This window comes from Salvelinus sp. IW2-2015, linkage group LG19 (assembly GCF_002910315.2).
Source record: "Salvelinus sp. IW2-2015 linkage group LG19, ASM291031v2, whole genome shotgun sequence".
Lineage (NCBI taxonomy): Eukaryota > Metazoa > Chordata > Actinopteri > Salmoniformes > Salmonidae > Salvelinus > Salvelinus sp. IW2-2015.
Genome location: NC_036859.1, coordinates 18,672,183 through 18,697,618, shown reverse-complemented (window position 1 = coordinate 18,697,618; position 25,436 = coordinate 18,672,183). Strand labels below are relative to the sequence as shown.

Here is a 25,436-nt window from a genome sequence, read left to right as displayed (position 1 = left end):
CGGCTCTCCCCTAGTTAATGAGCAGTCTTTTATTATCTCTGTATTTCTCTGATGTTTCAGTTGGTGTCCAACATTGGTCCATATCAGAAACTTAGAGTGCAGATATTTAACTTTTATAGAACAGAATAGCATAACACCTCAGTCTGCCACATCTGTCACTCAAAAATCTGCCGACGCCAGAGTGGCTAAATATGACTTGTTGTATTACTGTTATTGTTCACAATACTGCTGAATATAACCAGACCACTACTACCTCACTTTGGTCATAATGATATGGCACATCGTAAAGGAGAATGGGAGAAGGTGTTTTCACAAGGGTAGCACAGTTCACGAGAACCCAAGTCAGGTATTTGTTGAAATAGAATGTTGAAGTGGAATATCAGTGGTCATCTGTATTAGAGTGCATCCCAAATGTCAACCTACTCATTTAGGACACTAATGTGCACCCAGGGCCCATAAGGCTGTGGTCAAAAGTAGTGTACTATATAGGGAATAGGATTGCCATTTGGGACACAGCCTTGGATGCACATTAGGTCATGCATTGTTACAGCTGGGTGGACTAATCTAGAGTGTTGATTAGGTTGGAGGCTGATGAAGGCCCCATCCCTCTTGCTATTGGACGGCTTCTAAGGACTCTGACTTACTTCAAGGGGAGAGTCAGGGTTTGAGTCAGGAGATGCTGAAGGACTCAGGGTGGATTCAGGACAGAGAGTGGAGGTGTCAGGGATCCTATTGGCTGGTGGTTCCATTCTCGGAAGCATCAGTCAGAATGACACATTTCTGTAGAGATGCTGATTGAATCTSCCAAACCCCCAAAATACGCAAATCACTTAATTTCAATTTGGAGCGAAATAAACAGAGCAAAAATAATTCATCCAAATCTAGAAAGAGCACTGGAGAGGTATAGCAAGATGCAGTCTGAACTGAAGAATTTCATTTTCAGTTTGCCATTGAGGACAGGCCATCAGATACTGAAAACCTATCCACTCAGTTGTGAAGTGAGCAAACAAACATATGAGAAGAGGAGACTCAAGTTTCAAGTTTTATTAGTCGTACAGTATGTATGGGGTACACATGGTATACAGTGCATTCAGAAAGTATTCAGACCCCTTGACTTTTTACGCATTTTATTATGTTACAGCCTTATTCTAAAATAGAATATCCCATAATGACAAGGCAAAAACAGGTTTTTAGATATGTTAGCAAATTTATAAAAAATAAAACACTGAAATATTACATTTACATAAGTATTCAGACCCTTTACTCAGTACTTTGTTGAAACACCTCTGGCAGCGATTACAGCCTTGAGTCTTCTTGGGGATGACGTTACAAGCTTGGCACACCTGTATTTGGGGAGTTTTTCCCATTCTTCTCTGCAGATCCTCTCAAGCTCTGTCAGGTTGGATGAGGAGTATCGCTGCACAGCTATTTTCAGGTCTCTCCAGAGATGTTCGATCGGGTCCAGGCTCTGGCTGGGCCACTCAAGGACATTCAGAGACTTGTCCCGAAGCCACTCCTTCATTGTCTTGGCTGTGTGCTTAGGGTCATTGTCCTGTTGGAAGGTGAACCTTCGCCCCAGTCTGATGTCCTGAGTGCTCTGGAACAGGTTTTCATCAAGGATCTCTCTTTACTTTGCTTCGTTCATCTTTCCCTCGATCCTGACTAGTCTCCCAGTTCCTGCCGCTGAAAAACATCCCCACAGCATGATGCTGCCATCACCAGGCTTCACCGTAGGTGTAGTGTCTTAGCTCTTATTACTTATTTATATAATAAGAAAGACTCTGAATACAAGAAATTGAACTGGAGCTTCACATTTACTAAAACGAGTTAGTACCAGAATAACATAGAACAACACTGCGCATGACCAAGGGTGCTCCATTCTTAAAGAGGACATCAGTAATTAACAGAACATAACATTCCTTCTCTTATACAATCAGAGTTACTTTTACCAAACCACAACTGAAACATTTCCCAGAACTTGTTGTAGTTATTTGCATCTTTTGATTTGAACTTGAACAGTTCGTTTTTGTTTCTTTGTTTATAAGTCCAGTCTGTCTGGTGGACGGTGCCTTCGTTCTCGGTAGCGCCTAGGATTGTCTGGAGGCTCCTGAACATCCTCAGTGTGTGCTTGTTCCATTATAGCTTCTGCTATAGCAGCACCTTCATCAACACGTTCCCTTCTTTCAGCCTGGGGTCTCTTTACTGCCCCACCGTCCTCTACAGTTCCCTGTGTGTCACTCTCAGGAGCTCTCTGTGCCTGTTATCTCTCGATTGTTGTGCTGTTTTCCGTGGAATGCATTTGGTTAATGTGACGCCTCCACATTATGTCTGGGCTCACTTGAACCTGGTAAGTTCTGGGTCCCGTTTGTGTATGTACGGTCCCTCTTGTCCATTTCCCTCCCCTTCTGTAGTCTCGCACCATCACTTCCTGTCCTGTTTGGAGATGGCGCTCCCKGCCACCGGAGAGCATCTTGGCTTGTTTGTTCAGCACTTCATTACGCCTGTTTGGCTTCATGATGTCCAGCTGTGTGCGGAGAGGCCTCCCGAACATCAGTGCGGCTCGGCTTTCATTTGTCGTGGCATGTGGGGTGTTTCCGTAGGAGGCCAGGAACTTGGCCAGTTTTGTTTGCAAAGTCCCTTCGTCTCGTTTTGCTGCACAGAGTCATTGCTTTAGGGTTTGCACAAAGCGTTCTGCCAGCCCATTGGTGGCAGGGTGGTACGGAGCTGAGGTTGAGTGTTTGATTCCATTTACTGACATGAATCTTGTAAACTCGTCACTTACAAAAGCTTGCGCGTTGTCCCTTATCAGCTGCAGCGTGCAAACATWGTTCTGAGACACTCTATCGTCTGAGCTGAGGTAGAGTCAGTGCAAAACATCTCTGGCCATTTGGAATGGGCATCAACTATAACCAGAAACATGTGCTTTTCAAAGAGACCAGCGTAGTCCACATGAATTCTCTGCCATGGCTCTGTGGGCCATTCCCATGGGTGGACTGGGACAGGAGTAGGCATGTGAAGGGTTTCCAAACATCCKCTACAGTTCTTCGCCATGTTTTCTATCTGTTGATCCAGACCTGGCCACCAGAAGTGGCTCCTTGCGAGCAGCTTCGTTTTGACAATTCCAACATGACCTTCATGTAGTTGCTGCAAAACCTGATGTTGGCATTTCTGGGGTATCATGACTCTCATTCCCCACATCAAACATCCTTGGTACGTTSWAATTTCGTTTCTCYGCTGGAAATACGGAGTCAGCTCCTTTCTGCCWGTAGCTGGCCAYCCTGRCATGGTGTAGGTGTACACTTTTGACAAGGTCACATCTTTCCTTGTCTCCTGTTTGATAACTGTGCTTGTGACCGGTAGTGCCTCGAGCTGAGCGGTATGGAAAATGTCCACTGCATCCACACTCCTTTGTCTTTCTCTTGCACACGGCAGTCTGGATAATCCATCTGCATTTGTGTGGAGGGACGACGGTTTAAACTCAATGTCATACATATGACTGGCAAGGAACAAGGCTTATCGCTGGAACCTGGCTGCTGTCATTGCCTTTCTTTGGACTGAAAATGGAAAGCAACAGCTGGTGATCCGTAACCAGTGTGAAACGCTTGCCATATAGGTATGCGTGGAATTTCTTGACGCCCCACACTAGTGCCAGTGCTTCTTTGTCGATTTGTGAGTAGTTTTTCTCTGCATCATTCAATGTTCGTGACGCAAATGCAACTGGCCTCTCTGACCCATCTTTCAGTGTGTGTGAAAGGACGTCCCCTAAGCCTTAAGGGGACGCATCACAAACCAACTTCACTGGCAGTTCAGGGTTGTAATGCATCAGGACCTGTTCAGATGTGATGAGCCGTTTTGCCTCAAGAAATGCATTTTCACACTGTTCTGTCCACCGCCATGTCCTATTCTTTTCCGGTAGCTGATTTAGAGGCTTGATTACTGCTGAAAGGTTTGGGAGGAATCTTCTGTAGTAATTGATCAGTCCCGTAAAAGATCTCACTTCTGTGATATTTTGTGGTTGTGGTGCCTGTACCACTGCATCGATGTTGTCCTTTGTATTGTGCAATCCCTTGCGGTCGATTTCATGTCCACAGAAGACAATCCTGTCTTTGAAGAACTCACACTTCTGTAAGTTTGCCTGTAGACCATTCTCTTTCAGTCTTTTCAGGACCACTTCCAGGTTAGCCAGGTGCTCATTGTCGGTGCGTCTTGTTATGATCATGTCATCCAGGATACACTGGGTTCCTGGGATTTCTTGCAAAATCTGGTCAATAGTTTGTTGCCAAATGGCTGGGGCTGATGCAATGCCAAAAACCAGGCGGTTATACCTGTATAGACCTTTGTGGGTGTTTATTGTCAGGTACTGTTTGGAGCTCTCATCAACCGATAGCAGCAGGTAAACCTGTTTCAGATCGATTTTACTGAAGTGTTTCCCACCAGCTAGTGCAGCAAAGATGTCATCCAGACGTTGCAGAGGGTATTGGTCCACATGCAACATTGAATTCACAGTTACCTTGAAGTCCCCACACATTTCCATACCCAACTATAACACTTTCCGTCAAGATAGAACTGCCAAAGGGGGAGGAGTTGCAATCTACTGCAGAGATAGCCTGCAAAGTTCTGTCATACTTTCCAGGTCTATGCCCAAACAGTTCGAACTTCTAATTTTAAAAATTAATCTCTCCAGAAATAAGTCTCTCACTGTTGCCGCCTGCTACCGACCCCCCTCAGCTCCCAGCTGTGCCCTGGACACCATCTGTAGTTGATCGCTCCCCATCTAGCTTCAGAGTTTGTTCTGTTAGGTGACCTAAACTGATATGCTTAACACCCCGCAGTCCTACAATCCAAGCTTGATGCCCTCAAACTCACACAAATCATCAAGGAACCACCAGGTACAACCCTAAATCCGTAAACATGGCACCCTAATAGACATTATCCTGACCAACCTGCCCTCCAAATACACCTCTGCTGTCTTCAATCAAGATCTCAGCGATCACTGCCTCATTGCCTGTATCCGCCACGGGTCCGCGGCAAACGACACCCTCATCACTGTCAAACGCTCCCTAAAACACTCTGCGAGCAGGCCTTTCTAATCGACCTGGCCCGGTTCCTGGAAGGATATTGACCTCATCCCGTCAGTTGAGGATGCCTGGTCATTCTTTAAATGTTACTTCCTACACCATATTAGACAAGCATGCTCCGTTCAAAAAATGCAACCAAAGACACGATATAGCCCCTGGTTCACTCCAGACCTGCGTGCCCCCGACAGCACAAAAACATCCTGTGGCGAACTGCAATAGCATCGAAGAGCCCCGCGATATGCAACTGTTCAGGGGAAGTCAGGAACAATCAAACACGCAGTCAGTCAGGAAAGCAAAGGCCAGCTTTTTCAAGCAGAAATTGCATCCTGTAGCTCTAACTCCAAAAAGTTCGTCTGGGATTACTGTAAAGTACCCATGGAAACAGAGCAGCCTCCTCCCGGAACTACACTACTTAATTTCTGGCCACTATCATCGAGGCTAGGTAAACACGGTCAACCACCAGATAAATCACACGGTATATCGAGACTGCAACCACTCCTAGCTACTGCAGATACCGCGGGATCGATATCAACTCGTTGCACCACCCCCGGATACACTCTGACAGCATACGATGAACTGAGCTAGCGATAACTGCTCAGTCAATAACGTCGATTTCCGACAAAGACATTTACTCTGTCTATCTTATGCCTGCGTTGGATCAACACAACAACAAACACAAGCAGCCAATTTCAACTGGCCTAGGCCATTAAACATATACACACATTCCTATCCTCCTGCATCGCGACATCAACACAGTGCCAACAAAACCAAAAGCTACAATCCGCCCTACCGCTGACTAACTACTCGGCCACAGCCCCTCCCCGACAGTCAACCTTTCTTTACCCACATTCCAATAGCAAGTTCTGAAAGGAAGAGCCTGGAAAACCAAAATGAACCACCATACACAAATCAGCTGGGAAACTTAGACAACTACACCATGGACCTCCTATTTGCTGAAACTAGTCAAACGACCCGCCATTGTACGCACCCTACTTACACCAGCCTGTCAACCGTCTCTTCGTGCATCCTGAATCCTACACCAAGGATACTGAAACACTCATGCCCAGCGGTCATACTACTCGACCGGCCGCTTCAAAGGGGAGACACCCGACCCCAAACTGTTACAGACCTTATATCCATCTGCACGCCTAATCTAACGTCCTTCGGAAAAGCACCAACGTCACAAACAAGATCACTGACCCATCTCGATTCCCACGCGTACCTTCCTCCGCCTGTGCCAAATCCGGTTTCCGACCCGGAAAGGTCAATGGTGCACCTCAGCCCACGCTCAATCGGTACCAGCTCGACCAACCCTACGATATCATATAACCGCCACGATAAAAACATTATGATTGCCAGCGTATTCATCACCTGCGCAAGGCTTTCGGACTCTGTCAATCCCATATGGCTTATCGGCAGACTCCAGTGACTCCAGGTTTTTCTAATACGACTGGCCTTGCCTGTCACAACTACTCTTGCAGACAGAGTCAGTATGTGTCAAATCGAGAGGCAGTTGCCGGTCCTCTGCAGTCTCTATCTATGGGGTTACCACAGGGTTCAATTCTCGGCCGACTCTTTTCTCTGGATACATCATGATGTTGCTCTTGCTGCGCGCGATCCCTGATCCACCTCTACGCAGACACACCATTCTATATACTTCCGGCCCTTCCTTGGACACGGTACTATCTAACCTCCAAACGGCTTCAATGCCATACAACACCTCCTTCCGTGGCCTCCAACTGCTCTTAAACGCTAGTAAAACCAAATGCATGCTTTTCAACCGTTGCGCTGCAGTGCACCGACCCCTACTCACACCTCGCAGCGTCACCTACGCACCTATGTGAACATCTAGTCAAGTACCACCACCCTCTAGCGTGCTCGCTACCAGAAGTCTTTCAGAATATCAGAATCACTGTGCACAATCTATTAATACCTAGTGTTGGCTAGAGAATGCAACTCTCCATCTCCAACTCATATCAACAATCTGCCAATCCAAAATCAAAGCAAGAATCGGCTTCTATTCCGCAACAAAGCCTCCTTCACTCCACGCCGCCAAACTTACCCTAGTAAAACTGACTATCCTACCGATCCTCGACTTCGCGATGTCATCTACAAAAATAGCTTCAATACCTCTACTCTAGAACAACTGGATGCAGTTTATCACGTGCCATTCGTTTGTTACTAAAGCACCTTATACGACCCCCACTGCGACCTGTATGCCCTAGTCGGCTGCCTCGCTACATGTTCGTCGTCAGACCCACTGGCTCCAGCATCTACAAGGCTATGCTTAGGTAAAGTGCCGCCTATATCTCAGTTCACTGTCACGATGGCTACACCCACCTGCAACACGCCTCCAGCAGGTGTATCTCACTGATCATCCCTAAAGCCAAAACCTCATTGGACGCTTTCCTTCCAGTTCTCTGCTGCCTGCGACTGGAACGAATTGCAAAATCTCTGAAGTTGGAGACTCTTATCTCCCTCAACAACTTAAAAATCTGCTATCAGCAGCATAAACACGATCGCTGCAGCTGTACATAGTCCATCTGTAAACTACCACCCCAATTTACCTACCTCACCCCCATATGCTTTTATTTATTTACTTTTCTGCTCATTTGCACACCAGTATCTCTCTGCACAATGATCATCTGATGATTTATCACTCCAGTGTTAATCTGCTAAATTGTAATTATTCGATTTATTGCCTACCTCATGCCTTTTGCACACATTGTATATAGATTCTCTTTTTTTTTTCTACCATGTTATTGACTTGTTTATTGTTTACTCCATGTGTAACTCTGTGTTGTCTGTTCACACTGCTATGCTTTATCTTGGCCAGGTCGCAGTTGCAAATGAGAACATGTTCTCAACTAGCCTACCTGGTTAAATAAAGGTGAAATAAAAAAAATAAAAATAGAAATTCTAACAGACCCGTCTTTCTTCACAATAGGAACTATGGGTGTGGCCCATTCGCTTCTGTCCACTTTCGTCGGGATCCCTGTATCCTGCAAGCGATCGATTTCCGCTTCCACATTTGGTCTCAGGGAGTATGGAACAGATCTGGCTTTGCAAAATGTTGGGGTTGCGTCATCTCTTAGTACAAGTTTGGCTGTGAAGCCTTTTACTGTTCCCATCTGATCACTGAACACTGTGTTGTATTTCTTCCGCAAGTGTTCCAGTGTTTGGTCTGTGCCTTTCTCTTTGGACTGGAACGTGTGCAGCATTTTCAAGTCACACCAGTTCAGCCTTATTTTTGAAAGCCATTCCCTGCCAAATAATGGTGGGCCAGTTCCAGGCACCACATACAGCTGTAACTGCTGTGTTTGCTCCCCATAACTCACTCTGACCTGCAACGCCCCCATTGGGCTCAATCTCTCTCCTGAGTAGGTCTTCAGCAACACATTTGTGTTCTTCAGCTTGATAGCCTTGAAGTGCTCATTGTAGACAGTAGTGGAAATTATAGACACTGYAGATCCTGTGTCCAGCTCCATTTTGAGGAGTTTGCCTTCAATTTCTGGTGTCATCATATTATGCTACTGCTGGGAGAAGTCACTGTGTTTAACTCCATTGTACCAATTACTCGTTCATCTGAATCACTGCCACTGTTCTCTGCTAGTGAATTCACAGACCCTTTCATTTTCTCAGTTTTCCTGTTGTGACTGAATTTTGCTTTGCATGCTCTTTGAATGTGCCCCGTTCTACTGCATTTGTGACAAATTTTGTCTTTGAAACGGCAGTCCTCTGCTCTGTGACCATCTCTGTCACACCTGTTGCATTTTTCGGCAACACGGGGACGCTGTCGGCTGCGTGAAAACTTGTGCAGGGAAGTTTGTGATAGGTCAGCTGTAGTTGCGACTTCCATAGCCAAAGCAATTTCAACAGCCTTTGCAAACGTGAGGTCTGATTCTGTGAGCAAACGTTTTTGAATGTGTTCATGTTTCAGTCCACAAACAAATCTATCCCTTAATGTGTCATTTAGGTTCTCTCCTACTGGCAATGTTCAGACAGTTTCTTCAACTCTGCTACATATGTAGCAACAAACAAAGACAAGATCCCACAAAACCCAAACGGAAACTAACAACTAATTTCTGATTCCCAATCAGAGACAACGATAGACAGCTGCCTCCAATTGGGAATCAAACACACCAACATAGAAACAGAAAACCTAGAATGCCCACCCTAATCACACCCTGACCTAACCAAATAGAGAAATAAAAAGGCTCTCTAAGGTCAGTGCATGACAACGAGCTCCATCTGCATTCGTGATGCACACTGCAAGTAATCATCCTTGCCGCCATTGTAGTGTCTTAGCTCTTATTACTTATTTATATAATAAGAAAGACTCTGAATACAAGAAATTGAACTGGAGCTCCACATTTACTAAAACGAGTTAGTACCAGAATAACATAGAACAACACTGCGCAAGGGGGCCCCATTCTTAAAGGGGACATCAGTAATTAACAGAACATAACAGTAGGGATGGTATTGAGCGGTGCCTGGTTTCCTCCAGACGTGACGCTTGGCATTCAGGCCAAAGAGTTCAATCTTGGTTTCATCAAATCAAATGTTATTAGTCACATGCGCCGAATACAACAGGTGTAGACCTTACAGTGCTTACTTATGATCCCCTAACCAACAATGCAGTTAAAGAAAATACAGATAAGATTAAGAGATAAAAGTAAGTAATTAGAGAGCAGCAGTGAAATAACAACAGCSAGACTATATACGGGGAGTACCGATACAGARTCAATGTGTGGTAGCACCGGTTATTTGAGGTAGTATATACATKTAGGTAGTGACCAGAGAATCTTGTTTCTAATGGTCTGAGAGTCCTTTAGGTGCCTTTTGGCAACTCCAAGCGGGCTGTCATGTGCCTTTTACTGAGAAGTGGCTTCCGTCTGGCCACTCTACCATAAAGGCCTGATTGGTGGAGTGTTGCAGAGATGGTTGTCCTTCTGGAAGGTTCTCCCATCTCCACAGACAAACTCTGGAGCTCTGTCAGAGTGACCATCTGGTTCTTTGTCATCTCCCTGATCAAGGCCCTTCTCCCTCGATTGCTCAGTTTGGCTGGGCTGCCAGCTCTAGGCAGAGTTGTGGTGGTTCCAAACTTCTTCCATTTAAGAATGATGGAGGCCACTGTATTCTTGGCGACCTTCAATGCTGCAGAAATGTTTTGGTACCTTTCCCCAGATCTGTGCCTCGACACCATTCTGTATTTGAGCTCTACGGACAATTCCTTCAACATCATGGCTTGGTTTTCGCTCTGACATATTTATGTAAATAAGGTATTTCTGTTTTTRTAAATTTGCAAACATTGCTAAAAACCTGTTTTCACTCTGTGTGTAGATTGATGAGGAAAACATTTTTACTTAATCCAATTTAGAATAAGACTGTAATGTAACAATGTGGAAAAACTCGCTATCTTTTTAGATGGCGAACCCCGCATGCTCTTTATTTGAAGTGCTAGTTGTGTGAAGTTGTTTATGGTAATCATAGCATAGATACAGGAATAGAAACATAAATTAAACATGGTCTTACTTATCAACTGGGATGTCGATAGCAAGACATTTAGTGCCGCTGTTATGTGTATTACTGTGGGTGAGGAAAATTGTATGTTCTGTGTTCAGCCCAAAATGTAATTTTGTTTGCTAGCTATCTATTTGCTGCCTTTTCCGGATCTGCTGTCATTTCTCATTCTGACTGGTACATAATGAGCAGGATAAATATTCAAATATAACATAAGTTAATCATATTTTCATGTTTCTGGCTTTTAGAGTCTTTATGTGTATGTACATTGTGTGAAGCAGTCTGTAGGGCTACAGTGGATGTTAAAGCCCCCATGCAGTCTTTTTAATTGTATTTTTAAAATCATCACTGTATGCCTAATTCAGTAAATCACTCTGTGTGTTTATTTCATGAAAATAATATATTTGTAATCATTTAATTCCCTGTGCCTCCTTTTCATTGGTATACTCAGTGTGTGTATACTGTATATATACACTACATTACCAAAAGTATGTGGACACCTGCTCTTCGAACATCTCATTCCAAAATCATGGGCATGAATAGAGTTGTTCCCCCCCTTTGCTGCTATATTAGCCTCCACTCATCCCAAAGGTGTTCAATGGGGTTGAGGTCTGGGCTTTGTGCGGTCCAGTCAAGTTCTTACACACCGATCTTGACAAACCATTTCTGTATGGACCTCGCTTTGTGCACACGGTAATTTTCATGCTGAAACAGGAAAGAGCCTTCCCCAAACTGTTGCCACAAAGTTGGAAGCAAATAATCGTCTAGAATGTCATTGTATGCTGTTGCGTTAAGATTACCCTTCACTGGAACTAAGGGGCCTAGCCCAAACCATGAAAAACAGCCCGAGACCATTATTCCTCATCCACCAAACTTTACAGTTGGCACTATGCATTGGGGCATGTAGTGTTCTCCTGGCATCCGCCAAACCCAGATTCGTCCGTCAGACTGCCAGATGGTGAAGTGATTCATCACTCCAGAGAACACGTTTCCACTGCTCCAGAGTCCAATGGCGGCGAGCTTTACACCACTCCAGCTGATGCTTGGCATTGCACATGTTGACCTTAGGCTTGTGTGCGGCTGCTCGGCCATATAAACCCATTTCGTGAAGTTCTCGACAAACAGTTATTGTGCTGACGTTGCTTCCAGAGGCATTTTGGAACTCGGTAGTGATGCTGAAATGTGTCTTCCGCATGTAACCTTCAACACTCGGCGGTCCCGTTCTGTGAGCTTGTGTGGCCTATCACTTCGCTGCTGAGCCTTTGTTGCTCCTAGACATTTCCACTTCACAATAACAGCACAGCTTTAACAGGGCAGAAATTTGACAAATTGACTTGTTGGAAAGGTGGCATCCTATGATGGTGCCACATTTAAAGTCACAGAGCTCTTTAGTAAGGCCATTCTACTACCAATGTTTGTCTATGGAGATTTCATGGCTGTGTGCTCGATTTTATACACCTGTCAGCCTTGGGTTTGACTGAAATAACCGAATCCACTAATTTGAAAGGATGTCCACATACAGTGCATTTGGGAAGTATTCAGACCCCTTCTCTTTTTCCACATTTTGTTACGTTACAGCCTTATTCTAAAATAGATGAAATCATTTTTTCACCTCATCAATCTACACACAATACCACATAATGACACAGCGAAAAGTTTTTATTTTTGCAAATGTATATAATAAAACAAGCATAAATACCTTTACATAAGTATTCAGACCCTTTGCTATGAGACTTGAAATTGGCGAAGAAACTCCCCAAATACAGGTGTGCCAAGCTTGTAGCATCATACCCAAGAAGACTCAAGGCTATAATCGCTGCCAAAGGTGCTTCAACAAAGTACTGAGTAAAGGGTCTGAATACTTATGTAAATGTAATATTTCCGTTTTTATATTTTTTATTACGTTTGCCAAAAAATTCTGAAAACAGGTTTTTGCTTTGTCATTATGGGGTATTGCATTTGGATTAATAAGGGAGGAAAAACAATTTAATCCATTTTAGAATAAGGCTGTAACGTAACAAAATGTGGAAAAGGTCAAGGGGTCTAAGTACTTTCCGAATGCACTGTGTACTATGCTTTTCTGGAATTGGGGAATAATACACCTTTATTTATTTACAAATCTGTTATTCACAGTGGAGGCATGAGCCTGACCAGCAGTTCCCCAGAGAATGCCAGACAAGAGTGAGTTTTGATTGGGTTTTGGTGAGTGATTGAGAGGCTGGGGAGAGTTTGGTTAGAACGGCTAGGGCTTGATTGGAAGTCCTCAGTACTCTGACTGTCACACTGTTTCAGTTTGCCTTATGTACACTGTTTTGTTGTGTAGATGTTCTGTACCTGGCTTTGATATCATATGTAACAGTTTAGCTTCCGTCCCTCTCCTCGCCCCTACCTGGGCTCGAACCAGGGACCCTCTGCACACATAAACAACAGTCACYCACGAAGCATCGTTACCCATCGCTCCACAAAAACCGCGGCTCTTGCAGAGCAAGGGGAACAACTACTTCAWGGTCTCAGAGCAAGTGACGTCACCGATTGAAACGCTATTAGCRCGCACCACCGCTAACTAGCTAGCCATTTCACATCGGTTACACATACAAAGAAACAATAACCACAGAGCTAATGCCGGTCATGTGATTCAAGGTGCTTTAGCTGAAGATGCATGGTACACAGAAGGCTCATATCTTTGTAATTTATTTCTATTCGTATTTGGTCTTCACTTTGGAACTACAGTTTGCAAAGATGTTATGGGGACATTATGGGGATGTTATGGTGTCATTCAGGTGTCGTGCACGAAGGGATGATATTTATAAGAAGTTGTCAACATACCCTCACATAAGTGTGTACAGTTCTTTAACTTCATCTGTCATATTTTCTTTGCAGAAGCCTGAAGGCTGGAGCCACCTGCTCCTCGACTCCAGTCTCTTGTTAAATCAAATCAAATTTTATTTGTCACATGCTTCGTAAACAACAGGTGTAGACTAACAATGAAATGCTTACTTACGAGCCCTTCCCAACAATGCAGAGATTTTGTTGTTGAAATAGTAAACAAAAATAATAATAATTATAATAACAGCACAAGGAATAAATACACAATGAGTAACCTTAACTTGGCAATATACACCGGGTGGGTACCAGTACTGAGTCGATGTGCACGGTAATTGAGGTAGATAACGACATATACTGTAGGTAGGGATAAAGTCACTAGGCAACGGGATAGATAATAAACAGTAACAACAGCATACAGTACGTGATAAATCAAAAGAGATTAGTGCAAAGAGGGTCAATGCAGATATTCCAGGTAGCTATTGGTTAACTATTTAACTAACTATTTAGCAGTCTTATAGCTTGGGGGTAGATGCTTTTCAGGGTCCTGTTGGTTCCAGACTTGGTACATTGGTACCGCTTGCCGTGCGGTAGTAGAGAGAACAGTCTATGACTTGGGTGGCTGGAGTAATTTCTGGCCAAGGGTGGTCCATTTAAAAATAATTCCTTCCTCCCTCCCTCGCCCCTTGCCCTGCAGGTGTATACTCGTCAGACGTCATGATACGTCATCAGAAGTGTCCACTTAATTTGAGGGCTGAGGGGATAGTCTTTTAAGTGTTTGGACCGCAATCACTGACTAGGGCCAGCTCATGGCTGACACTGTCATCTTGATTTCAATATGTACAGATATAGGATCTTAATTTGATCACTCTTTGGTTTCTGAGAATATTTCTGCACCACAGGAATAGCAGATGAGCTTCGTGATTGACATAAATTCACTGAATGCCCACTCTAACACACGGTTATATTAACAGTATTTCACTTTTCATGTAGCCTGCTTTTGRCCAGCTAAAAGCCTAAGCACTGATCAAGCAACATTATGGTCTCTAAACGTTCAAATCCTGTTGTAGGATCTTCATTTGACCTATATTGTCACAGCAACATTTTAACATTTAGCCCGTAATGTTGCTTGATTGGTGGTTAGGCTATTAGCTGGCCAAAAGTTGGCTACATGAAAAGTGCAATACTGTTTCATTTGCTCCTTTGCTTTTTTTTAGCACTATAATAAATCAAGTAGTTGTGTTGAAGCCTTATGGCTACGCTCAATAATCCACTGTTTGTGTGCTCCCATCCTATTCATTGGTACAACTTGAATTTTAAGTGGCTTTTAATTAGAAAAAAAGGTAAAATCCTCCAAAATGTAAATGATGACACTGGCCTACATTAAAGAGCATATTTGCAATCTGTTGGACCACATCGTTTTTAGAGGACAGGTTTCCCTCGGTCATCAAATTCAACACCCTTCCATCTTTTGATTTCAGTCTCATCAGCAAAGTCAGTCACATTTCCTTTCTCTCCTTCCCAAGGTCCTCTCACTAGGTGCAGATGTCCTACCAGAGTACAAGCTCCAGACCCCTCGCATCCATAAATGGACCATCCTGCACTACAGCCCCTTCAAGGCGGTGTGGGACTGGGTCATCCTGCTCCTGGTCATCTACACTGCCATCTTCACCCCCTACTCTGCGGCCTTTCTCCTTAGTGACCAGGAGGGGGCGGCCATGCAGACCTGTGGTTACTCCTGCTCTCCGCTCAACGTGGTGGACCTCATCGTGGACATCATGTTCATTGTTGATATCATCATCAACTTCAGGACGACGTACGTCAACAAAAATGACGAGGTGGTCAGCCAGTCACAGCGGATCGCTGTGCACTACTTCAAAGGCTGGTTCCTTATAGACATGGTGGCGGCTATCCCCTTTGACCTGCTCATATACCGCTCAGGAGAAGAGGTGAGGAGATCAGGGTGGAATGCTTATTGTACCTATCCAAATGCTGCTGTGAGCGTCTGTTATAAGAATCGGTGCAAATATTTATTTATTCTTTCTTAACCTCCAATATAATAATCAGTAAGCTGACACAGTGATAATAATAAAACAAGTTTGCTTTTATGGCTAGGTGTTCTGCATGTGTGAATGACCTTTGTTTGACCTCTTTCTGACTTATACCGTTTTAGACAACAACCCTGATTGGTCTGTTGAAGACTGCTCGGCTGCTGCGATTGGTGCGCGTAGCTCGGAAGCTGGACCGATACTCTGAATACGGAGCGGCCGTCCTATTCCTCCTCATGTGTACCTTTGCCCTCATAGCTCATTGGCTGGCCTGTATCTGGTACGCCATTGGTAATGTGGAGCGTGCAGGAGCAGCCCGGATTGGCTGGCTGGACTCTCTGGGTGACCAGCTCAGAAAACCCTACAATCAGACTATACCAGGGTCAGGTCCCTCCATAAGGGACAAGTATGTGACAGCGCTCTACTTTACCTTCAGTAGCCTGACCAGCGTGGGCTTTGGAAACGTCTCACCCAACACCAACTCTGAGAAGATCTTCTCCATCTGCGTCATGCTCATCGGCTGTAAGTCACAATTATTAACCCTCAATACACAAATAAGTCTTGCTTAATATACACGCTATGCCTCTATTAACCCATGATTTGAAATTTGACAACACATGAATGGACAATGTGTAATTATGGATTATGTTTGTGGGATGTGTTCAACCTATTGGATAGCCACATCTCGTGCCCACTGCCCAAGGCAATTCTCCCCCAGGGATGTTCATTTTACTGTATCGTATCTAATAATATAAAAAGCTGTACATTTTGATCAAATCAAATCAAATGCTATTTGWMACATGCGCCGAATACATCAGGTGTAGTAGACCTTACAGTGAAATGCTTACCTACAAGCCATAACCAACAATGCAGTCAAAAAATAAATTTTAATTAAAACCTTTAAAAAAAATAATAAGAAATAAAAGTAGCAAATAATTCAAGAGCAGTAGTAAAATAACAATAGCGAAGCTATATACAGGGAGTACCGGTATAGAGTCAATGTGCGGGGGCACCAGTTAGTTGAGGTAATTGAGGTAATACAGTATGTACATGTAGGTAGAGTTATTAAAGTSACTATGCATAGATAATAACAGAGAGTAGCAGCAGTGTGAAATGAGGGGGTCGGGGGCAATGCAAATAGTCTGGGTAGCCATTTGATTAGATGTTCAGGAGTCTTATGGCTTGGCGGTAGAAGCTGTTTAGAAGCCTCTTGGACATAGTCTTGGCGCTCCGGTACCGCTTGTCATGCGGTAGCAAAGAGAACAGTCTATGACTAGGGTGGCTGGAGTCTTTGACAATTTTTAGGGCCTTCCTCTGACACCGCCTGGTATAGAGGTCCTGGATGGCAGGAAGCTTTGCCCCAGTGATGTACTGGGCCGTACGCATTACCCTCTATAGGTCTTTGCGGTCGGAGGCCGAGCAGTTGCCATACTAGGCAGTGATGCAACCAGTCAGGATGCTCTCGAAGGTGCAGCTGTAGAACGTTTTGAGGATCTGAGGACCCATGCCAAATCTTTTCAGTCGCCTGAGGGGGAATAGGTTTTGTCGTGCCCTCTTCACGACTGTCTTGGTGTGCTTGGACCATGTTAGTTGTTGGTGATGTGGACACCAAGGAACTTGAAGCTCTCAACCTGCTCCACTACAGCCCCATACATGCACAAAATCATCATGTTTTCCTAGGATTGTAATGTTATGTTTCTTTTTTGGAAATATGCCAAGACCTCTATCTCTGTTCTCTCTGTCTATCAACAGCTCTGATGTATGCTAGCATATTTGGTAATGTGTCAGCCATCATCCAGCGGCTCTACTCCGGCACAGCTCGCTACCACACCCAGATGCTGCGGGTTCGAGAATTCATCCGGTTCCACCAGATCCCCAACCCACTGAGGCAGCGGCTGGAGGAGTACTTCCAACATGCCTGGTCCTACACTAATGGCATTGATATGAATGCTGTGCGTCACACACACACGCACGCACGCACGCACGCACGCACGCAGCACGCAACTGCACCGCAGCACGCTACGCCCGCATCACCACACACGACACACCACAACACACATCTTGCACACGACACACAGCACAGCTTGTACACACAATACAGACACCACACACAACAACACACACAACACGACCAAGCGCTAACTTGTTCTGGTCATTTAAGTGTGGCGAAATGGACACAAAGTAGTACTTGTAAAAAGGCAACACACAGTGGTCGACACAAAAGACAAACCAACTGATGTATGTCCACTCCTCTATGTTGTCCAGGTGCTGAAGGGCTTCCCAGAGTGCTTGCAGGCTGACATCTGCCTGCACCTCAACCGCACCCTGCTGCAGAACTGTAAGGCCTTCAAGGGCTGCACTAAGGGCTGCCTGCGGGCCCTGGCCATGAGGTTTAAGACCACCCATGCCCCGCCAGGCGACACCCTGGTTCACGCCGGTGACATCATCTCAGCTCTTTACTTCATCTCCCGTGGCTCCATAGAGATCCTGAGAGGGGATGTGGTGGTGGCCATCCTGGGTAGGATATCATCTAAACTGCATTTCCATATGGCACAATAAAAATKGACTTGATTTGAATTGACTTGACTTGGTAATATCAGCCCTATCCTTAAGCAGTGGCTTTTAACCTTCTGGCTTTTAACCTGTATATTGTTGCAGAGGCTTTCAACCCAGTCTCTCTCATCTCCTTCACTCCTTGATATGCCTCATAGCCCTCCACAATGTTTAGCGTAACATCCTCATCTAGTGGTTACTATGGGTTAGTCACAAGAATATGAGCGATCACATCCATTTGGAAACCTTGTAAATCACTACAAATGAATACAGAAAAAGTGAATTACATATGAATTAATAACACGTTGTCTCTGAATATCCACAATATCTGAAGCATATCATATATCCATTTTGATCATGTTTTAAATAGATATGGTATAATCTAATGTAGATACATCCAGTAAACAATCTCTCCTTTCTTTCCTGCAGGTAAGAATGACATCTTCGGAGAGCCCATTAACATGTATGCCCGTCCAGGGAAGTCCAATGCCGACGTGAGGGCTCTGACCTACTGTGACCTCCATAAGATCCACAGAGAGGACATGCTGGAGGTGCTGGACATGTACCCAGACTTCTCCGACTGCTTCTGGACCAACCTGGAGATCACCTTCAACCTGCGGGATGTGAGTGGGCTTTTTGTTAAAGAATTTTGTCACTAATTCCTTGCCAGAAAGTGAGATTCAGAGGAATATGCTGTCTCTTATCTTTACATTTGATTGTTGGAATTCAAATGTTTTGACTAAAGAAATCACTCTATTTCTTCTCACTGTTTTTCAGACTGCCACGGTTGCTGGCTCAATGAGCAGTAAGGACTCTGACCATGGTGGAGTCAACCATCGCATTCCCAGACAAAACCTGTCTCTCAGCTTGGACAGAGGTGTGGTACCCTGTTAGTCAAGTACCCTGACTAGCACGCAGCTAGATTAGATTATGTGTAATTCAGTTTGATTTGAGTAAACCCATTCAATTTGCATTAATCACACTTGCTTCAATTTAGACTGTTCTAAGTCTGTTCTATCCACACTAAGTATACAAACAATAAGAACACCTGCTCTTTCCATGACATAGACTGACCAGGTGAATCCAGGTGAAATCTATGATCCCTTATTTATGTCACTTGTTAAATCCACTTCAATCAATATAGATGAAGGGGAGGAGACAGGTTAAAGAAGGATTTTTAAGCCTTGAGACAATTTAGACATAGATTGTGTATGTGTGTCATTCAGAGGGTGAATGGGCAAGACAAAATATTTAAGTGCCCTTGAACAGGGTATGGTAGTAGATGCTAGGTGCACCGGTTTGTGTCAAGAATTGCAATGCTGCTGGGTTTTTTACCCTCAACAGTTTCTTGTGTGTATCAAGAATGGAGTCAACATGGGCCAGCGTCCTTGTGGAACGCTTTCGACACCTTGTAGAGTCCATGCCCCGACGAATTGAGGCTGTTCTGAGGGCAAAAGGGGGTGAAACTCAATATTAGGAAGGTGTTCCTAGTATTTGGTATACTCAGTGTTTAGTTGCATCCCAAGGTGCACGCTATTCCCTGTGCACTACCCTATAGGCCCTAGTCAGAAGTAGTGCACTAAATGGGGAATAGGATACCATTTGGGACAAACTTTCTGCGTTCTCTGCCTTGCCTCACAGATGCAGGGGAGACCAATCTATCCCAGAGACCTGTCCGCAGTGCCAGAGGCCAGAGCTCCAGAGACGAGGGAGATGGGCAGAACACAGAGTTTGAGGGGCTGAGGAACTCAGTTTATTCTTCTTCCCACTCCAGCGGAGATGAGGAGTCAGTGTTAACCAGCCCTGTACATCCAACTTCATTAATGCGGACGCCCTATAGTGAAACCACCATCCTCAACATCAGCAGTGCTTCAGAAGATGAGATGAACCAGAAAACTGGCAACACCTGCAACGCTCTCTCAGGTAGACAATCCATTCATGAGCACCACTTTTATACAAAACTTTTGCCTTTGTGTTAGATCCCATTGATGCACCAATATAATAGCCACACATGCTGCTATTCATGTCAGTACAGTATACTGTATGCATCTGATGTAGATATTGTATGAGCTGGACTAGCTGTCAGTCTAACTTCCACTCTCTATCAGGGGCTATCTCAGGTGTCTCCAACATCTTCAGTTTCTGGGGGGAGAGCCGCGAGCAGCAGCACTATCAGGAGGTACCCTGCCACAGCCTGCCCTCCCCTCCCCTTCATCCTCCSACTCGCAACGTTGCCCTGAGCAGCAACAACCGACGGCAGCGGAGCGAGCTAGAGAACAGGCTGGACCTGCTGCAGAGACAGCTCTACAGGTCTGCTAATTACATATTTAGTGCACTACTTTTGACCAGGGCCCAGGGTATAGGGTGCCATTTGGGATGCAGTCGATGACATCCCAAACCTTTGCTGTTGGGAGTCTCCCTTTAACTGAGCGATAATAAGATGACACAAATACTTTTTACAATAACCTTTTACTATAGTGACATTGGGTACTGTAAGGATGGAAGGCTTGAGGTTTAAATGTGGTTGTAGCTGTGGTTGTAGATTCTGACTACTCTACTGGGATCCCTCAGATTGGAGTCACGGATGTCAACAGACATCGGGGCCATCATGCAGCTGCTCCAGAGACAGATGGTGCTAGTGCCCCCGGCCTACAGCACAGTGTCCTCCTACCCTGAACCGTCTGTCACCCCCACCCTCACCCCCAAGCCTGCAGAAAGGCTGGTGCAGCCTGCCTCACCACTGGACTCAGAGATCCTAGCCTCCTTCTCACAGGTACTGTATACCACAATTTGCAACTGAGCACACTGATGTGGGACATTCAAAGCATTTTGGCTGATGAAAGACACATCTTCCAAGTGATTGTTTTTAGATTGAACCTGGTTATCAATTTAGTGCAGTTGATTTACTGACATACTGACATTCTTTGTCGGTATTAAGGTCACGAAGTGCAGTTGCGGTTGTGTCATCAGTGTGATAGCAGCACATTGGTTTGAGAGCATTTGTTTTTGTGCAAAAACATTGGGTTAAAGACACCATTAACAATAGGATGTTGGGTGGAAATCCGCTAAGCCCACCAGGTGGTCTGGTCTAACCCACTGTGGATGTAGGTCATCAGCTGGTTGGGACTATCATCACTAGTCTGGATCCATAGCAAACAACTGATCAGTCTGTCTTATCTAGCCTACTGTATATCAACCATTTATCCCACTTTTATGTTTCCATGTTCACTCTGAGAGGGTATTCTGTAGTTGTGTACTGTAGATCATCTTATGATTCTTCTCACCTCTCACTCTTGTTCTTTACCTCAGTTCTTGGTCGACACAGACTTTGACGACAGCCCTTCCAAGTCCTGTGAGTCTCTGCACAGCATGGAGCCAACCCCAGTCCTGGAGACACTCCCCCAGACTCAGCCTCTTCGCATTAGCTTCCAGCCAGAGCATCAACCCCTGGGCTTGTCCAGCCATCCAGATACTGTGCCCTTAAGCCTGGTCAAACATGGGAACTTCTCAGAGTCAGTGCCGGGGTCATGGACAGGATTGGCCCAGTCAGGGCCCTCATATGGCCGGCGGCGGCGACTCTCCCTGCCTGGGAAACACACAGCTCTGGACCTGGAGAGCCCCTGGACAACTGCACACAGATACAGCTCTGACCCTGGGAGTTAGGGGCCATCCATGGCACTGTATGTGTAACACTAACAGTCTCCCTGTTTATGGACATGGAGTCAGAAGAGTATGTAGTCAAACAGAAACATATCCAAACTGCTTCCCTCTCTGCTCCTGAAATACAATATCCTGGGCTTCGGATAAAAATAGTTTTTGGTCATTWTGGTCCTCAAAGCATATCTTTTCACAAATGTATACTACCATTTGCAGTATTGTATATGGAAACATATTTGTCGTTGTTAGTCAATATCTGTCTCTATATGTCCTTGTTGTCTCCGTGTAGGGGTCAACTGGAGTGTTAGCCGGGCTAACATTACTTTCTGTTTTGTCTTGTGTAGTTGTGATGGGAGAGATGGGAGAGATGTTGCTAAGTTTCACTGGTCTACTGATGAAGCTGTACCGGCTGTCCGGCTCAATGGCTAAAAGCCATGAATTCTGGGATCCATGTCAAGTCCTTGAATTACTGAACTATATTAGCACGCAATATGCAAACTGTACAATTTTTCTGTTCTCTTATCATGGTGTTAATGATATGGTTTCTTCTCTCCTTTGTCCTTGAGTTAGCCTAGATGTTAAATGAGATGGCGGGGGCGCTGAATGATGACACAATTTCCAATCCCAGGCCAGCAGAGGATTACAGAATGATGATATAATCTACTGAATGAAGTATCTATCAGAACACATTAATATTCCATGATGCAGGCTGGCCAACTGGGACCATTCACCTCCCTTCTCTCTCTGACTCCAGAAGACAGACTACTCAGTTACTGTAAAAAGCAAAGACAAGTGTAATGCCACTGCTAAAATGCCACTGTTTACACATTTAAGGGCAGGACCTGCATGTGTTACAACCTAAACTAAAATATTCTGTCTCTTGTTTTATGAAAGATTGAATGATTTATTGAAAATGCATTTGTATATATTTAAAGAATCTATTGTTATGGTTTATTGATTCATTGTCAGTCTAAGTAGTACCCTTACTTATCCTATTGTTATAGTTGTGTTACTGTCCAGTTCTGGGAAATAGATTACTGCAAGGAAAGTAGCTTGTAATGTAGGGATATAATGTAAATATCAGATACAGTTATTGCTGGTTGCAGGTTTTGGCCAGGGTACAGTACTCAATTGAATAGAGTTACCGTGTAGTTTGATTTAACTTTGATAATGAACATTTTAATGCTACTCTTGAATAAAAAGATTAACAAGAAATGCATTGTTTTGTGTGTGGGTCATACCTTTGTCGTGTCTTTGGCTATGCCGGATGAAGTGTTATGACATGCTATTCTATAAAATACTTTCTCCGTAATTAATATTACCTGATTGAGCTAATCATGTAAATGTAATTAACTAGAGAGGAGGGGCACCACGAAATAATATTTATAGAGCTATTATCTTCCGAATAAACTCATAAAGACCTAGTAATATTTTACATCAATAGCAGTCAATATTAATCGTCACCTTATTTCAGTCTCATCTGAAAGTTGTAAATTCTTGGTTATCTTCACGAACCCTGGCTAACAAGTTGAATCAGCAATACAAAATTGGGTTTAATTATTTATTTACTAAATACCTAACTAAATCACACAGAATTACATATACACAGAATAAATCATACCTTGATTAGAAATTACGTCATAAAGGAAAACGTCCCTAGCGGGCGGAACAGATATGACAGCTTGTTACACAAAAGAAAAGGGCTGGGTTTGAGTGAAAGAGCGGGAAGACTGAGGAAAAAGGGCGACGCTGTGCTATCGTAAATAAAATATCTTATGCATTCTAAATTACCGCCCATTTGGAAAAGGAAAATGCAATAAATATTTACTAGGTTGGTGGTAGATGGAAGGCCGTGTTGCCCAACAGGGTCCTTTGTCCTTTGAAGAATGTCTCTGCTGCTGCTGCTGAGTGGTAGACTGGATACTCTGTCTGTCCTAATTTACGTTTGCAGCTGCTGTTGCTAACAACGTCTAGGAGGTATCACTTCTATAGTGAATAAGAGTTCAAAGTTCATACCATTCGCAACCAAAGCTCATGTTGAGGTTGGCTTCGTTCTGTAGTTATTATCTGAACCATTCTGACATAGGACCGTCGTCCTCACATCCTCGGAACAGGAGGTTAAATTTTTGTCAATGGCTTATATAGTGGAGGGAGAGGGGTGTGTCTGAAAAGTTTATAACCCATGTCTCTTCACAGGGGCAGGCCACTGGTTGAGCAGGGCCCTAAACTTATGAAAACCCAAATCTCTCATTTGGAAGCTAAAATTAATTTCATCTCTTCACAAATAATTTCATATTCAAACATTTGAATTAAACAACAATTCCATGTGAATCCGATACTCTGATGTGCAGACTTTCCACAGTAGAGTTTATGTCATTCTATCATTGATGAGAATGTGCCAGATGACAACCGAACTGACATAATATACCTTAAGTACCACCGCATATGTTCACTTGGTCGGATTACCAGAATATAGTTAATTTCCCCCAACTTCTGATGTTCCCAGAATCTCTATGTTAACCAAAGGGGCTTTCTAATGTCACATCAGTAGAGTAGGGAGAGGAAAGGGGGGGGGGAGGTATTTATGACTGTCATAAACCTACCCCAGGCCAACGTCATGAGTGTCTTATCACATGTTTTTTCATATGTGTTTTACTAAACATGACACTATGACTTTCAGTGGAAAGATATTTAATACTGAGCAATCGGAGGAGAAGGGCCTTGGTCAGGGAGGTGACCAAGAACCTGATGGTCACTCTGATAAAGCTCACGAGTTCCTCTGTGGAGATGGAAGAACCTTCCAGAAGGACAAACCATCTCTGCAAGCACTCCACCAATCAGGCCTTTATGGTAGAGTGGCCAGACAGAAGCCACTCCTCAGTAAAAGGCACATGACAACCAGCTTGGAGTTTTCCAAAATGCATCTAAAGGACTCTTAGACAATGAGAAACAAGATTCTCTGGTCTGATGAAACCAAGATTGAACTCTTGGACCTGAATGTCAAGCGTCACGTCTGGAGGAAACCTGGCACCATCCCTACGGGGAAGCAGGGTGCTGGCAGCATCATGCTGTGGGGATGTTTTTCAGCGGCAGGGACTGGGAGACTTGTTAGTGTTGAGGGAAAGATGAACGGACCAAAGTACAGAGAGATCCTTGATGAAAACCTGCTCCAGAGCGCTCAGGACATCAGACTGGGGCGAAGGTTCACCTTCCAACAGAACAACGACCCTAAGCACACAGTCAAGACAACGCAGGAGTGGCTTCGGGACAAGTCTCTGAATGTCCTTGAGTGGCCCAGCCAGAGCCTAGACCCGATCTAACACCTCTGGAGAGACCTGAAAATAGCTGTGCAGTGACGCTCCCCATCCAACCTGACAAAGCTTGAGAGGATCTGCAGAAAAGAATGGGAGAAACTCCCCAAATACAGGTGTGTCAAGATTGTAGCATCCTACCCAAGAAGACTTGAGGCTGTAATTGCTGCCAAAGGTGCTTCAACAAAGTACTGAGTAATGGTTCTAATCACCTATGTAAATGTGATATTTAAGTTTTTTATTTTGAATACATTTGTGAAAAATGCTAAAAACCTGGTTTTGCTTTGTCATAATGAGGTATTGTGTGTAAATTGATGAGGGGAAAAAACTATTTAATCAATTTTAGAATAAGGCTGTAATGTAACAAGTCAAGAAGTCTGAATACTTTCCGAATGCACTGTAGATGTGTTTGATACCGTTCCGTTCATTCTGTTCAGCCATTA

General features: G+C 44.2%; 1 protein-coding gene across 1 annotated transcript in view; it reads left to right on the top strand.

Annotated features, from left to right (window-relative positions):
* Nucleotides 1–22,849, top strand: part of LOC111979618 (voltage-gated inwardly rectifying potassium channel KCNH2-like) — an 82,709-nt gene extending 59,860 nt beyond the window's left edge. Inside the window, exons 7-17 of the mRNA XM_070448861.1 lie at nt 14,951–15,373; nt 15,598–15,994; nt 17,225–17,424; nt 17,738–17,990; nt 18,455–18,648; nt 18,803–18,914; nt 19,667–19,817; nt 19,866–19,948; nt 20,134–20,335; nt 20,597–20,798; nt 21,335–22,849. Of these exons, the coding sequence (XP_070304962.1) occupies nt 14,951–15,373; nt 15,598–15,994; nt 17,225–17,424; nt 17,738–17,990; nt 18,455–18,648; nt 18,803–18,914; nt 19,667–19,817; nt 19,866–19,948; nt 20,134–20,335; nt 20,597–20,798; nt 21,335–21,688 (2,571 nt within the window). The 3' untranslated portion in view covers nt 21,689–22,849. The remainder of the gene's footprint in view (nt 1–14,950; nt 15,374–15,597; nt 15,995–17,224; nt 17,425–17,737; nt 17,991–18,454; nt 18,649–18,802; nt 18,915–19,666; nt 19,818–19,865; nt 19,949–20,133; nt 20,336–20,596; nt 20,799–21,334) is intronic.
* The last annotated feature ends 2,587 nt before the right edge of the window (nt 22,850–25,436 follow it).